This window comes from Ochotona princeps, chromosome 6 (genome assembly GCF_030435755.1).
Source record: "Ochotona princeps isolate mOchPri1 chromosome 6, mOchPri1.hap1, whole genome shotgun sequence".
Classification (NCBI taxonomy): domain Eukaryota; kingdom Metazoa; phylum Chordata; class Mammalia; order Lagomorpha; family Ochotonidae; genus Ochotona; species Ochotona princeps.
The window spans coordinates 30,384,656-30,399,005 of record NC_080837.1 but is presented as its reverse complement, the minus strand read 5'-3'; the positions used below and the strand labels follow the sequence as shown (position 1 = coordinate 30,399,005).

At 43.7% G+C, this 14,350-nt stretch overlaps 1 protein-coding gene across 2 annotated transcripts in view; it reads left to right on the top strand.

The window, feature by feature from the left end:
• Window positions 1-14,350, top strand: part of GALK2 (galactokinase 2) — a 125,409-nt gene that overhangs the window by 103,144 nt on the left and 7,915 nt on the right. For both annotated transcript variants that reach the window (XM_012929346.2, XM_004578088.4), the window contains one exon: window positions 13,100-13,301. In XM_012929346.2, coding sequence (XP_012784800.1) covers window positions 13,100-13,301 — 202 coding nt within the window. The remainder of the gene's footprint in view (window positions 1-13,099; window positions 13,302-14,350) is intronic.

Below are 14,350 nucleotides of genomic sequence, written 5' to 3'. Positions count from 1 at the left end.
TCATTTAGGAAATAATGGAAAACTATGCTAGGTTTGATTCATTGAGATATTAGCAGTGGTATAATCAAAATTATGACTCTGTGTGTGTGTGTGTGTGTGTTTAGATTTATGTATTTATTTGAGTGGTAGAGTTAGAGAGAAATCTTGCATCTGTTGGTTTACTCTCCAAATGGTGGCAACAGCTAGGGCTGATCCAGGCCAAAATGAGAGCCTGGAACTAACTCCATCTGAGGCTACCTTGTGGGCACTGTGGCCCAAGCTCTTGGACCATCTTTTGCTGCTTTCCCAAAGGTGTATTAGCAGGGATCTGGAACAAAAGTTGAGCAGTTAGATCTCAAAAGTGTGCTGTAATGGGATGCTGATGTCACAGGTGGTGACTTAACCCAGTGCATCACAGTGGAGTCCTCAGGAACTTGTATAATGGCAGCTGTGTCCAGGTCGATTAGAAGTGAAAGGGAGAGCAGTTACAAGGCAGTGCAGTGGTTCAGATTTGCCATTCCAAGACTGTGAACTGGGAGGGGAGAAAAGGAAGCTTGAAAAGAAAGGGAATGCAGGGGCCTCTGGCCTGCTTTGTGAATGACCCTGGGGTTCTTTGCAGGAGTTTAGTGTACTGCCCAAGTGTTAAAGACAAGTGAGGGTAGCTAGAACAAAAGTTTCAAGATCAGCAGAGCAACATTTACCGTGAAACAGATGTGTCTGGCTGTTGTTGTTCTGGTAGTCCGAGAAAGGGAAGTTATAAACATGTGGAGTGCTCTTACTCTTCATGGACAAAATGGCATTATGCTGTGGATTTTAAAATATTCACAAATGCTTCTTGGAATGTAGTTTTCCATGGATTAATGTGGTTTGTGTTGAAAGTGCATATGTATTTTTTTTTTCACCAGTGGTTTTGCTTTTAAAAGCAGGTAGTTAAAGTTTTTTTCCCTTTAAATGTAAAATGTTAATTTAATTTCGCCTTTGCAGCATGGGAATGGGATACTAATGTGGCTGAAAACAGCAGTTTATTTTTTGTGGGTTTGACCATTTCAGAAACTTCACATTTATGAAAAGTATTATTACTAGGAAAATAAATTTACTACCGCAGTCCAGCTTCAGTGAGGTTTGTATAGTGTTTTTTCCATTATGCTGCTTAAGTACTCCAAAGTGGCTGTGCCTCAGAGAGGGGACTTATAACTCCACTGCACAGAAAACAGAGCGCTCTGGAGTGGAGTCTGAAGTGGTTTTGCCCATCCACCTCCGGATTGCTGTTCTTGGAAGCCAAGGCTTCGGTTAGCCCAGTGGAGCTTTCAACTTTGCCAAGGAAGCAGCCAGCAGCATGCAGCTGCAAACTTGTGCAGAGGCCGCCAAGGCCATACTTGCTTTTAGCCTCTCACCCAAGTGGTGGGAAAGTGTTCTGGGATAGGAGAGCCTCAGAAAGATAAATTCTGCACTTACATGATAAATAATTCATATTTACTCATTTGGTTTTGATTAATTATCCAGAAGGGATGTCTTCCTCCAAGCCAAGTCTGATTGCCAGAACGCTTATCACTTTGTAGCTTAGTATGGAAAGCCAGTGCTGTGCACTGTTCACTAGCCTTCATGTGGCTCGGGGATGGGAGCCCCTGCGGGGAAACCGCAGAGCCAGAGAGAGCACGGTCCAGCTCTCCCGGGAGCTCCCTTGACAGTCTGCAGTCAGACCTGGCAAGTGCCAGCACAGACAGAAGTGAATTCAGAAGGGTCAGCAGGTGAGAGAGACTTGAAACCTGCTCCCAGGAGGGAAGCTGGCTGGTGGTCTGAGGAGGAGAGGACAGAGCTGAGCAGAGTTGCGGTTTTTCGCCACTGCAGGGGGCAGGTGCTAGCGTCTAGGCCTCTTTCTCATACAGTGTTTTTCACATTTAGTTTAATTTGAAAGGGGGGCAGGGAAGAAGACATAGAATCAGTTGATAAAATATCTTGACTCCAGTGTCGCAGCCGGAGGGCCCTGTGGGCTGCTGCTGGCTGTGTCCCTGCTGCCTGCCTCCTGTGCCTTCCATCCGAGCGCGCTCTCCTGGCTTTCTCCCAGAACGACAGAGAATAGCAGCATACCATCCTCATGTGTTTTGTCAGTTCCTTAAAACCTTCAAAGTAAGTTCCTTGGCGAAAGTTGGTGTGGGTTCCTACTTGTTTACTCGTGGAATTGCTAAAACCTCACAATGATTTATTATTTCTAATTGTATAATTCTCTTTTTTAAAAAGATTCATTTATTTGAAAAACAGAGTGATAGAGGGAGGGGGGAGACAGAGAGGTTACTTTCTGGACACCTACAACAGCTTGGCTGAAGCCAGGAATCTGGAGCCCTGGCTAGGTCTTCCACCTGGGTGGCAGGGATGTAAGTTCTAGGGCCACATGCAGGGAGCAGGTTTGGAAGTGGAACAGCGAGGGCCCACATGGGCACTTCTGTATGTGATGTGAGTGCCCCAAACAATGGCTTACCCTGCTGTGCCATAGTGCAATTATCCTAATTGCTTAATTCTTAACCTCAGTCCACTAAAAGATGTATGGACTCAGTGTGTCTGTTGTGTTATATGGAGTGTTTTATATAATTGTGTATGCACATGGAAGGGAGGATCATAGCTTCTGTTTGATGCTCAGACGGCTCTATTACGTTAAAAAGGTCAGGGACCATTTAGGTGCAGGACACAATGGCTTAGCCTGACGTGCCAGACATCGTGAGCTGGCCTCTGCCTGCCACTCCAGTTGTCTTTCATTGTGTTCCCTTCCTTTGGCTGTTTCTTTATCTTCATTTTATGTGTTAGTCACATTAAAGCACTATTGGTTCTCTAAAAGCACTTCATGTTTTTGTTAAAAGGTTTGTTTATTTATTTATTTGAAAGGCAGATATTCAGAGAGAAGGAGAGTCAGAGAAAGAGAAAGAGAGAGAGAGAGAGAGAGGATCTTCCGTCCACTGATTGACTCCTCAAATGGCTGCAACACGCAGAGCTGAGTCAATCTGAAGCCAGGAACCAGGAGCTTCCTCCAGGTCTCTTTCGTGTTCAGGGTCCCAAGGACTTGGGTGATTCTCTGCTACTTTCCTAGTCCATAAGCAGAGAGCTGGATAGGAAATGGAGCAGCCAGGATGTAACCTGGCACCCCTATGGGATGCTGGCGCTGCAGATGGGGGATTAGTTTGTTGAGCCACTGTGCAGACCCTAACTCCTCATGGTTTTAAAATTGCATGTATTTGCTCTTGATGGCCTTTTTGCCTTAATTTGCCATTTTCTGTTTGTTTCCTTTCCTCTACTTATTTTAAAAATTAATTTATTAGAAAGTGTTATATAGAATGAGAGAGAGGCAGAGAGAGCCTCTTTCTTTGCCTGTGACAGCGGTCAGAGCTGGGCTAGGCTAAAGCCACCAAGTGCTTCCTCCGTGTCTCCCATGTGGGTGGCAGAGTCTCAAGCACCTGGACCATTTTCTGTTGCTTTTCCTATTAGCAGTGAGCTGGTCAGAAGCAGAGCAGCTGGGACTTGAAATGGCGTCCATATGGGATGCCAACATTGCAAGCAGCAACTTTACTTGCCACACGACAATGCTGGCCCCTACTCTATCTTTTATGGGTTCTAAATCCCTTACCTGAAGTGCTAGGAACCAAAAGTATGTCCATTTTTTTTGATCTGGGGGTGTTTCTCTCAAATCCAACACTCAAAAAAGGAAAAATTTTGAGTATCATGGCAAGGTTCAAAGTTTTGGATATTGGAGCATTTGAATTTTCACATTTCACTCTGACATTGCCTGTAACCGGTTTGCTGAATACCAGCTCATCTGCTTGTCACTTCTTTCAGGAGATCGCAGTTGCTAAGCTGCATGCTTTCTGCCTACCTGATGTCAGGATTAGCAACTGCCAAGTCAGGCTAGCAGGCAGAAGGGGTCCCCTGAGTGTCAGAGTAGCAGGCAGAAGGGTTCCCCTGCCTGGGTCAGGCTGGCAGGCAGAAGGGGTGCCTCTTTTTTGGTCACTGGAGATGGCCATGCTATTCAGGCAGTTTTGTGAACACTGAAATTGTGAGGATGCCTCTGTCTTCCATCTTCTGTGGGCCAACTTTCAGGCCTGTTCTTCATGGAACTTCAGTTGTTTCCAAGTAGATTGATTGATCACATGCTGGTGGAGTTCAGATCGCCGTGCTGGAGTATCAGTCACTGCAACACCACACTGCTGTGCCCGCTGCTTTCCTGTGTCTGTCAGCCTCCAGGTACCCCTCTGCTGCTGTTCTGTCCTTTCCTATTTCCTGAAATATGTCCTCTCTGCTTCATCCTGATTAAATGTTTTTCCATCCATTTAAACGTGTCCTTACCCTATTCCGCCATGTTGATTCTCCCCTGTAAATTGCTTTGATTGTGTTGTAGAATGTTCCTTCTATGCCTATCTTGCTTAGGGTTTTCAGCATGAAGTTGTGTTGGATTTTATCAGATGCCTTCTCTGCATCAATTGAGAGGATCATATGGTTTTTATTTTTCAATTTGTTGATGCAATGTATCACGTTTATTGTTTGAAGTCCACACTTGCTGCCCTGTTACCCAAGATGGTACCAGGTGGGACACTGCTGGAGAATTGGGGCTGCTGGCTTTCAGGTCCAGGGACCACACAGACCCTGCAGGGAGCGAAGCTGGTTCTGCCCTCCCCACTGGATCAGTTCTGTGTGATCAGGCAGAAACTAGCCTCCTCTGTGCCACTGTTTTTTCTCTGCTGTGATTGGTCCGAGTCACCCAGCATAATTGGCAGGTCCCAGACTGCACTTGCCTCCCGAGCTCCCCATGCGGACCCAGGCTCCCACCTGGCTGTCACAAGAGCTGTATGGAGGGCACTATTGGATGTCTTGCAGGCACTGGAAACAGATTGCTGGATCACCAGAGCCTGGATCACCAGAGCCTGGATCGCCGGGGTCTGAGTTGCTGCTCGCCGACTGCTGGTGGGTTTTTCTGCCCACTGCAACACTGCTGTGCCGCTGCTGCAGCTTCCCTGTGTCCAGGGGTTCTCCAGGTACCCCCTGCTTACTGCCTGACCCGTATTTTTTTCCTGTAATCTGTTTCTTGTACTTCATCCTGTCTAAAGATTGTCTGTCTTATCAAACGTGTTTGTACCTATGCCGCCATCTTGATTCTTCTTCATGCAGAATTTAAAATTAAACCAGTCAGTCTGTTTTAGAGATCAAATAGTTATGTCCTGAGTTGAAAAAATTGCTCTTTACTTATTTAAGAGAGACATTATGCTCCCATGCTCAGGTTTATATGTCCAAATGCCTTCACCTAGGTCAAAGCTGGAAACTAGAAACACAAATCCAACTGTGTTGGACTTGTGGCAAGGGCCCAATTAATTGAGCCATCAGTTGCTGCCTCTTAGAGTCAGCATTTGCAGGAAGGTGGAATTTGGCATCAAAATTTGGGTGTGAACACTCTGATATTCCTTAATTGGTGGTTAACCAAATACTTACCCCCTCAGAGGTATTGTTAGAAAATGGTGCCTAGTGTTTCATCAGCTGAAGAGTTCTCATCTTTTTCTGATCAATTTTTTTTGATCAATTATTTATGCCCTGCTTTAGATTGTTTGATTAGAGATGGGTTGTGATCATGAGCGCTGCAGCCATCCATCTTTTTGAGCTGGATTAATAGGCGCTTCCTTGCAACAGAGATTGCCTAAAAGAAAACAAAAGAAAACAAAACAAAAAGCCTATTTAAACTGGCTATGATGACGATCTGTTTTCTGTTCCTTCCCTTTCATTTAAAACACATTTTTGGTTGTTTTAGAAATATCTTTTCTACTGTGTCTGTGAAGCAAAATACTTATAAACCAAGTATTTCTCAGTCATCTGTGATAATAGGTATTTCAATACACTTTGGGCACTGGAGTCTGCTAATTGTGGTTGAGCAGAATTCCCTTAATTTTGGGGGGAGAAGGCTATCACCATAATGGCTGGTCTTCGATATATTCCCTACAATTATTTATTTAGTTTCATTTTAATGCAGTTTTGTTTCAGTGCAGTTTTGTCACAAAGACCAGGAATGGCAAGCATTCATGTTACACACATTTACTGAGCCTCTACCATGTGCCCAGTCCTATTAGCTGCTGAAGATTCGGGGGTATTGACATCAGAGAAGAACCTTGGTCTCCTGGAGCTGACCTTCTAGCAGGGGTTGGTGGGGTCAGGGAACCAAAACCCTGTGAACACATCAGAAATTGTTATCTAGTGATAAAAGTTTGGAAGGATGAAGTAGGATGGAGAAAGTATATGGTGTGTGGACTGTTCCAGATTGGAATTTTTAGAAAGAAATTTCCCCTGCAACTTGGACATCTAAATGACCAGAAGGGGCCAGCCACGTGAAAATTATAATGAAGAACATTTTAGGTCAACAGAAACAGCTATTGTGCAAATGGGCTGAAGGCAGGAGCCCTTGGGAGGTTCAGGAGGCCACTGAGGCGGCCCTCGCGTTCTGGAAAGGGGTGGGCTGAGAGGGATGAACTCAGGAGGAAAGGCAGCATTTGAGCTAGCAGATACAATTTATCATTCAGTAGCAAAATGAAATATTTATTTTGCATTTTCAATGTGTATGGCCATAAACTTTCAGATTTCAGAATCCATACCATGATTTCAGAAGTAGATTCAGTAATCCTTCGAGATTCATACTGGAGTAAACAATGTCCCATAATCCATGTGATATATCCTGCTCTGAAGCCCTGGATTTCCCCATGAATAGGATAGGCCACCAGTGGTTTTGTAGGAAAACAGCATCTAGTGTTATATTCTTTAATTGAATTTGCCTTGGAAGTAATCACGCATGCAGTGAACACAGTAAGAAACAGCTCCCTCCATCCTTTAATAATTGCTCTCAAGGATTACAAGAGCGTATGGGCAGATGGAACATCTGATTATAAAGTTAACTGGACAGGGAAGAAAGCAGTTAGGGACAAATTTTTTTTTGGTATGCGTATAACAGAGACCTGACAGGTTGCCAACGGGCCAGAACCCTGGATCTGGAGAGCATTTGTGATAGCCAGCCAGTCTAGAGCTGCTTCCCGTCCCCCCTACAAAAAAGGTGGTCCCCAGATCTCTTGTAGCCTTTGGCAAGATCTTTATATTGCAATTGAAAGCAGATGCCCTTTGTGCCCTCTCCTTGTGGTCTGAGTTACTACCATTCAGGGAGTGTGAGCCATGGCAGCCTGTACCTTCAGAAGGCCCAAGCAGCCTCATTAGACCCTCCTCATCAGGAGTCCCGCTGTGAAATGCTTGCTCCATTCCACAAAGGGCCAGGATCACCAGGGCCTGGAAATACGCTTAGCGCATACAGACTGTTTCTTGTCACAAATCAAAGCAGCAGTCCTACGGTTTAATAGAAAACATCTCTCTGAACAGTTTCTACTTGAGAACATTTAATTTTAAAGATTATGTAGTCCTGAAGGAAAAGCAAAAGAGTATACTGAGTATACTGAGTTTTATTACAGGATATGTCCCTGAAATGTGCTTGTGTAAGATAGACTGAAAATCCGGAGTACCAAAAATAACTGAATTCTTTTTTTTTTTTTAAAGATTTTATTATTATTGGAAAGCCGGATATACAGAGAGGAGGAGAGACAGAGAGGAAGATCTTCCATCCATTAATTCACTCCCCAAGTGAGCCGCAACAGGCCAATGCGCGCCGATCTGAAGCCGGGAACCAGGAACCTCTTCCAGGTCTCCCACACGGGTGCAGGGTCCCAAAGCATTGGGCCGTCCTCAACTGCTTTCCCAGGCCACAAGCAGGGAGCTGGATGGGAAGCGGAGCTGCCGGGATTAGAACCAGCGCCCATATGGGATCCCGGGGCTTTCAAGGCGAGGACTTTTTAGCCGCTATGCCATGCCGCTGGGCCCAATAACTGAATTCTTGATGAAAAGATACCTATTAGATATAACAACTGAATAGAATGTGTGAACTTTGGATGTAAACCAACTGAAGTTTAAACTCGAGGACAACAGGGGAAAAGTTTAAGTATTGATGGATAATTGATGATTTTCTTAACTGTGATGAAGTGAGGAAATATTCCTATTTGATAGAGATGTATGTAGAAATATGTAAGGAGGAGATATATATAACATCTATAATTTATTCAGTATACTTCAAGCACCAGTGGTGAATCATAACAAGTTTTCATTATTATGTACTTATAGAGTTTGCTTCAGTACTTTTCTCTTTTCCACATGTTTTAAATTTTTTGTTAAAAAAAAGCCTTCACACATCACAGCTTACCACTAGACTGACCTGTCAGCTAAGAGCACTGCTTCATTGTCGCTGCAGGGACGAAACTGCCTTGCTCCTTTGGGGCTGCGGCCATAAATGGCAGTGGACTTGGACATCAGGTGGTTTCTTAATCTTGGTTCTTTATAGGAAAAATGAAACTACTGTCCCTTCTCCTGCTCGTTTCCCTGCTCAGAGCTTTAAACTTCATGTGTGAGTAATTCGAGAGTAAAACTGAAACATATGGGATCCTCAAGCTGGCAGTTTGAACCTTCCATTCCAATCTCAAGTTTTAAAAAAAGAGCAGTCACAAGCCACAGTTACCAAAGTCAGCTTCTTTCCCTTCATAATGTGGAAACCTGAATGAGCAGAGCACGTGTCAGATGACTGGCGCCATCTTGGGCGCATACGCAACCGCCACCTGCCCTTGGCTCTTTCCCAGTGAGAGTCTGGGGAGGTGATATTGCTACTCCGTTCTGTGCTGTTTCTTCAAACAGTGCATTTTGAAGATGGTGTGCATTCCAGTATGGGGCATTGGTAAGACATTTTCCCCTTGGGATATTTTGATACTCAGACCCTAAAATAAATCATTCCCTTTGGAAGAGAACTGACTGCTGGAAATAACAGTTCACATTGCAGTGTGGGCTGATTCACATGACCTAGCTACTGATGGAAGAAAACATGTTGTTGTGTTTTTGTTTCCACCTACATTTTACTTTTAACTCCTCCTTTTTAATAAAAATTTTTTTTTAAAATTCACATTTGTTGCCAGCAGTTGCAGCTTTAAAAGCCAAGGGACTGTTGCTGTCTCCTTTGTTTAGCTTTCACACATTGTTGAACAATGAGTCCTGGAAACCCCACCCCCTTTTTTGTTGTTAACTGACAGAGCCAATATGAGGGTATCTTGATTTTGAACTGGGGTTAAAAGCAAAGTCTTGATCACATCATTATCAACTGCAAACCCTTGTTGAACTCCTGTCCCTGATGTGGGATGGGAAGAGAAGACAGTATCTGGAGGAAGGCACGGAGCTAGATCTAGCAGTTGGCCAACTCTTTGCAGAGGCAGATTAAATGACTACAGACTACCAGTGTGGCACAATGTCCAACAAGAAAATGTTGCCAGCAAACATGATCACAGCTTCTTGGATAAAATTTCAACTAGACCTTCAGAAAGAGGTACTGCTTTAACAAGGATAACCAGGCCAAGAAACAGTTTCTGTGTGGAACTAGTAAATAGATCCATATTCAGAGGCAGAGTGTATGTATGGTAACTACACATAGGCCAAGTTGGCTGAAAAGAAGAGCCCCACCTGGGCTGAGCATGGTGAGTGCAGGACGTTGAGCTGCGGCAAACGCTAGGCAAACAGTCCAGGTGGGAGCTGCCTGGCTGGGCTGCTGCCGAGGAGGGTGACAGGGAAGGGTCACTGAGAAAGGGAAGTTAGGCAGGCAGTCACTGCAAAGTATCCAGGTGGGAAAGGAAATTAATTGGGAATTTAGATAATGATAGAGGGAAAGATGGTTATAAGATAAATTGGAAAAAAAAACCAGTCACATGACTGAATTTAAGTCATCTGGTTTGATTATAGAGTAGACTAAAATTATGTTTTTTTCAAAAATTAAAGAAAAGAAGGATGTAGGAAGGGAGCTGAGAGAAGGAGTGGAGTACGCTGATCTTGTTTGTATTGTATTATGAAATACGTGAAATCTTCTCTATATTAATAAAAAAGTGGAAAAAAGAATGAGGACATTGATAGAAATCTGCATGATTTCACGGAGAGAGTTGCTAGCTGTAAGTTTAATATGTCTCATATAACTTAATTGAGAGCTTTTGAAAGAAGAGTTTTAATTCTTCATTATTAATTTATGAGCAGTGTGGCCTCGCAAATCCCAAGAATGGTGTCTGTGTCAGTCTGGCTGCTTTAACAAAAGTAGGATGGAATGGGTGTCTATCCAATAGAGATTCATTCCTCAGAGTTCTGGGGACTTGGAAGTGCAAGATCAAGGACGAGGCAGATCTGGGGTCTGAGGAGGATCTTTCCTAGTTACAGATGGCTGTCTTCCCATGGTGTCCTCCTAGGGTGGACAAAGTGAGCATCGGTTGCTTTCTTTTCTTGTAAGGATACAAATCCCTTCATCGGTCTCCACTTTTATGACTTCATTAAAAATCCTAATTATCCCATCCAAAGGCTCCACCTCCCAGTATCTCCTCATGTAGGATTAGGATTTCAGCACATAAAGTTTGAGGAGACAGGTACGCACAGTTCATAACAAATGACTATCCAGTTCTTCCACCTGCACCCTGCCTGCCTTTTTCATTCTCTGAGAGTTATGGGGCAGTGCTGTGTAGGGGAAAATACAAGGAGAGCCTGAATGTTTAGCAGGATTTATTTGTTCCTAAGTAGAAATGTGAAAATACTTCTGAAAAAAGTCATCATAATTCATGGAAGAGCGATCTGGAGGCAGACCCAGGAGAGTATCATGCAGAAAAGGCGGTCTTACAGAATGTTTGACATCCTGGGATGTTCAGTTCTGGCTGGCCCTGCAAGGGGGAAGCCAGGAACTGAGTCATCTCATTTTACTCTCTCCCCTCCTCATCGAATGCTCGTCTTCCCTGATCTAGGCAACAAGGGAACCTGTTAGGGTAGTTGATGCAAGTCAGTGTCTGGGGGACAGATAGCAGGGCAGGGAAGGGCAGAGCATAGAACCTGGGCTGCCAAGCAGAAGGTTACATTTGTAGTTGGCATCTTTACAGAATTGTGAGGGGAGTTCGAGGGTATATGGTTGGAGGATTTTCTTCATAGAATCGTGAAATTTGGAGTTGGAAGGACACTGGAAAGTAATTCTCTGCTTCATTTTAGACGCAAGGAAATGCTCTATAGAGGTAGCAATTCGTATATAGCTAGTTGTCACAGACTTGGTAATGAATTAGAGGTCTTCCATATGGAATGCTACACAGGCATAAAAAGAATGAAATCCTACCATTTGCAACAAAATGGTTTCCCAACTGGAAAGTGTTATGCTCAGTGAAATAAGTCAAAGGACAAATATTGTATGCTCTCTGTGATATGACAACCTTCATGCAAAATGCATAATGAACAGATATATAGGTAATCAACCATATACAGATATTTTCATAGATAAACTGTGTAATGGAGATTAGCATACCATCAAGTGAAATTATGTTTCTGTATGCATCTCTATTCCTGAATGTAAAGGGGACTCCTAGTGAATCAGTTAAATATACCTTGACAGTATGATACTAGATTTTCTGCCTTTGCCTGTACTTACAATGTCACGATGCATTTAAATAATAGAATGTTAAGCTTATAGCTGTTGCTGAAGGACTACACTATAGTGATTACATGTGGGGAAATGGTAGGGAGGAGGAAAGAGGGAGGAAAAAGGAGGAATCTCTGTTCCTACAAAACTGTATCATGGATTTAATAACAATGATGATAATGGTAATAATAAAAGAAAAAAAACTGAGAGGTCTTTTGATTCTCAGCTTTTCCACTAGGCCAGTTAAATTCTACACATTTTCCCACAGCTTTCCCAGACCTACCACAGCAGCTTGGCCACAATCCAGCATGGGTGACGATGGTAAGGATGTCTGAGATAGTAATAAAGGGAAACATGCAAGCAGTATAGACACAGCTGTTGCTTAGGACAAGTTTCTTTAAGCTTAACATACAATTCTGTAATCTGGAAAATATAGAAAGGTGTCATGAAGAGACTAAAATCACTCATAATGGGTCCCCGAGATAACTGCTAATGATATTTCATTGTGCTTATTAGTAAAAAATGAAAAGACACACAAATATGTGAATATGTGTGTACAAGTTAGTAGCAATTGTACATATAGTTTTAGATGTTTTGTCACCTAATGGGTAAGCAACAGCAATGATGCCTTTGATGGTTGTAGTGCAAGTTTGAAAAGCTCCTCTTGTTAAATGTTGGATTTCTATTTTCTGCTATAAGTAATATTGTGGCACCTGTGGGTGCAGCATTGGCAACATATACATTTTCTGGGCTCCATTCTGGTAGGGCACAGTGAAATAACATGGCTCTGGGGCCACACCTCCCTCATCTGTTCTGCTTCTGCCAGTTTTGGATGTATGACCATGGGTAATTAATTCCATTTTCCTGAGCTTCTGTTATGCAAGGATCCTGTTGCACATGGCCCAGTGCAATGACAACTATGTTAGATAGTGCTTTAAGGATCTGACATGGGCCAAGTGTGATGGCTTAGTGGCTAAAGCCTCAGCTTGCAAGTGCCATGATCCCATATGGGCACTGGTTTGTGTCCTGGCTGTTCTAATTCCTATAAAGCTCGCTGTTTGTGGCCTGGGAAAGCAGTAGAGGACGGCCCAAAGCCTTGGAACCCTGCACCCACATGGGTGACCCAGAAGAAGCTTCTGGCTTTGAATCGGTTTAGCTCTCCCATTGCAGCCATTTAGAAAGTGAGCCAGCAGATGGAAGATCTTTCTTTCTGCCTCTCCTCTCTGAAAATCTGATCTGCCTTTCCAATAAAAAATAAAATAAAATATATTTTTAAAAAAAATCTTGTATGCATAGTGCACAATACATGAAACCCTCTTCCCTCCTGTGGAATGCCTTAGTTTGCATGCATGAGTATGCATGTCTAGGTGTGTTAAATGGGCTGAAGAAAATAGAGTTCCAAAGGTAAAATCTACTTGCAAATAGGTGAATTTTAGCAATAAAGAATTCATTCATTGAGATAGAGACCTATTTGAAATCTAAGGGGTTGTTAATGAAGGAGGAGCTGGAATCCCCACCTCCCTCTGAATGTGTTTTTCTTTGAACCAGACTGTGTAGTAAGTATTTCTAACTTCCTTCTTGGTACCCTTCCTCCCCCAGTGCCCATCTTCAAACTCTACCAGCGTGCAAAGCATGTGTACAGTGAGGCCGCACGAGTGCTCCAGTTTAAGAAGATATGCGAAGAAGCACCTGCCAACATGGTCCAGCTGCTGGGAGAGCTAATGAGCCAGAGCCACAGGAGCTGCCGGGATCTGTATGAGTGCAGCTGCCCTGAGCTGGACCAGCTGGTGGACATCTGTCGGTGAGGCTGAGAGAGCAGCATGGTGGGAACCTGGGGATGCTGCCAAAGGATACTGTCTAAGCCAATGAAAACAGCTGCAGTGTGAAAGATGGTCCTCCCCCACTTCTTATATGAGCCAAACATTCCTTGCTGTGTGTCTGCAAGATGAAAGACCTTGAGACTCAGCTTCATGGTTTCATGGGTCTTGCGGTTGGGGACCATTTTGCAGGTAGCTCTTCACAGCACTGTAAGAGAGACTTTTACATGGTGGATGACTAGGGAAGACCATGGCTGCTTTGGGAAGGCAGCTTTTCTCAGACATGGGCCCTGTAGTTACTTCCTCATGATATTTTAGTTATTGTGTAGCAGCTCTCCCAGAAACTCCTGGCTGCTGTCCTAATTACATTTACTAGATCTGTTCAGACAATAGGAGTGTGTGGGGAAGAGAGGATGCTGAAGGAATCACTGAGCCAGCCAGGGTTTCCTGCCTTCCAGGTTTAGCTGAGGCAAACTGGCGAAATAAGAACTGAAGAAAGCTCAGGCTATAAATGGTGACAGTTGAGACAGAAGTGTAAAGAAGAAAATTCTTTCCCAAAGCCTGGAATCAACCTCCTGATAATTGTGAAAGTTGAAGATCATAGAGTAGAGCGGTCCACTTAACCAGGAGGGAGCCACTGTCCTTGGGAGAACTGAAAGGGAAATTGGGAGAATTCGCATGGCTAGATTCCGTTTTGCCGTGAGAAGATAATGTAGTACTGCATGCAATTAGTAATGGAAATATAATTAACCACTTGGCGCCTGTGGCTTGCCTAGCTCATTGCCACACTCCAAGCCTGAAAAAGTTAAACAGAGGAGCCCCAGTGATCACAAGTGGCATGTAGAGCCGGGCTTGTCTGGAGACTTGAACGCAGCCTTGGTGAGAATCACTCTGCTGACGTCCGTGTTTTCTCACTCACTGGCAGAAAGCCTTACCGACGTCTTTCATTATTAAGGACTCTTTTCTGAAATATTAAGGGCTCAGTAAATGGCAGGGACAATTATTGTTCAGTTTTGGGAAATAAGAGGAAGTG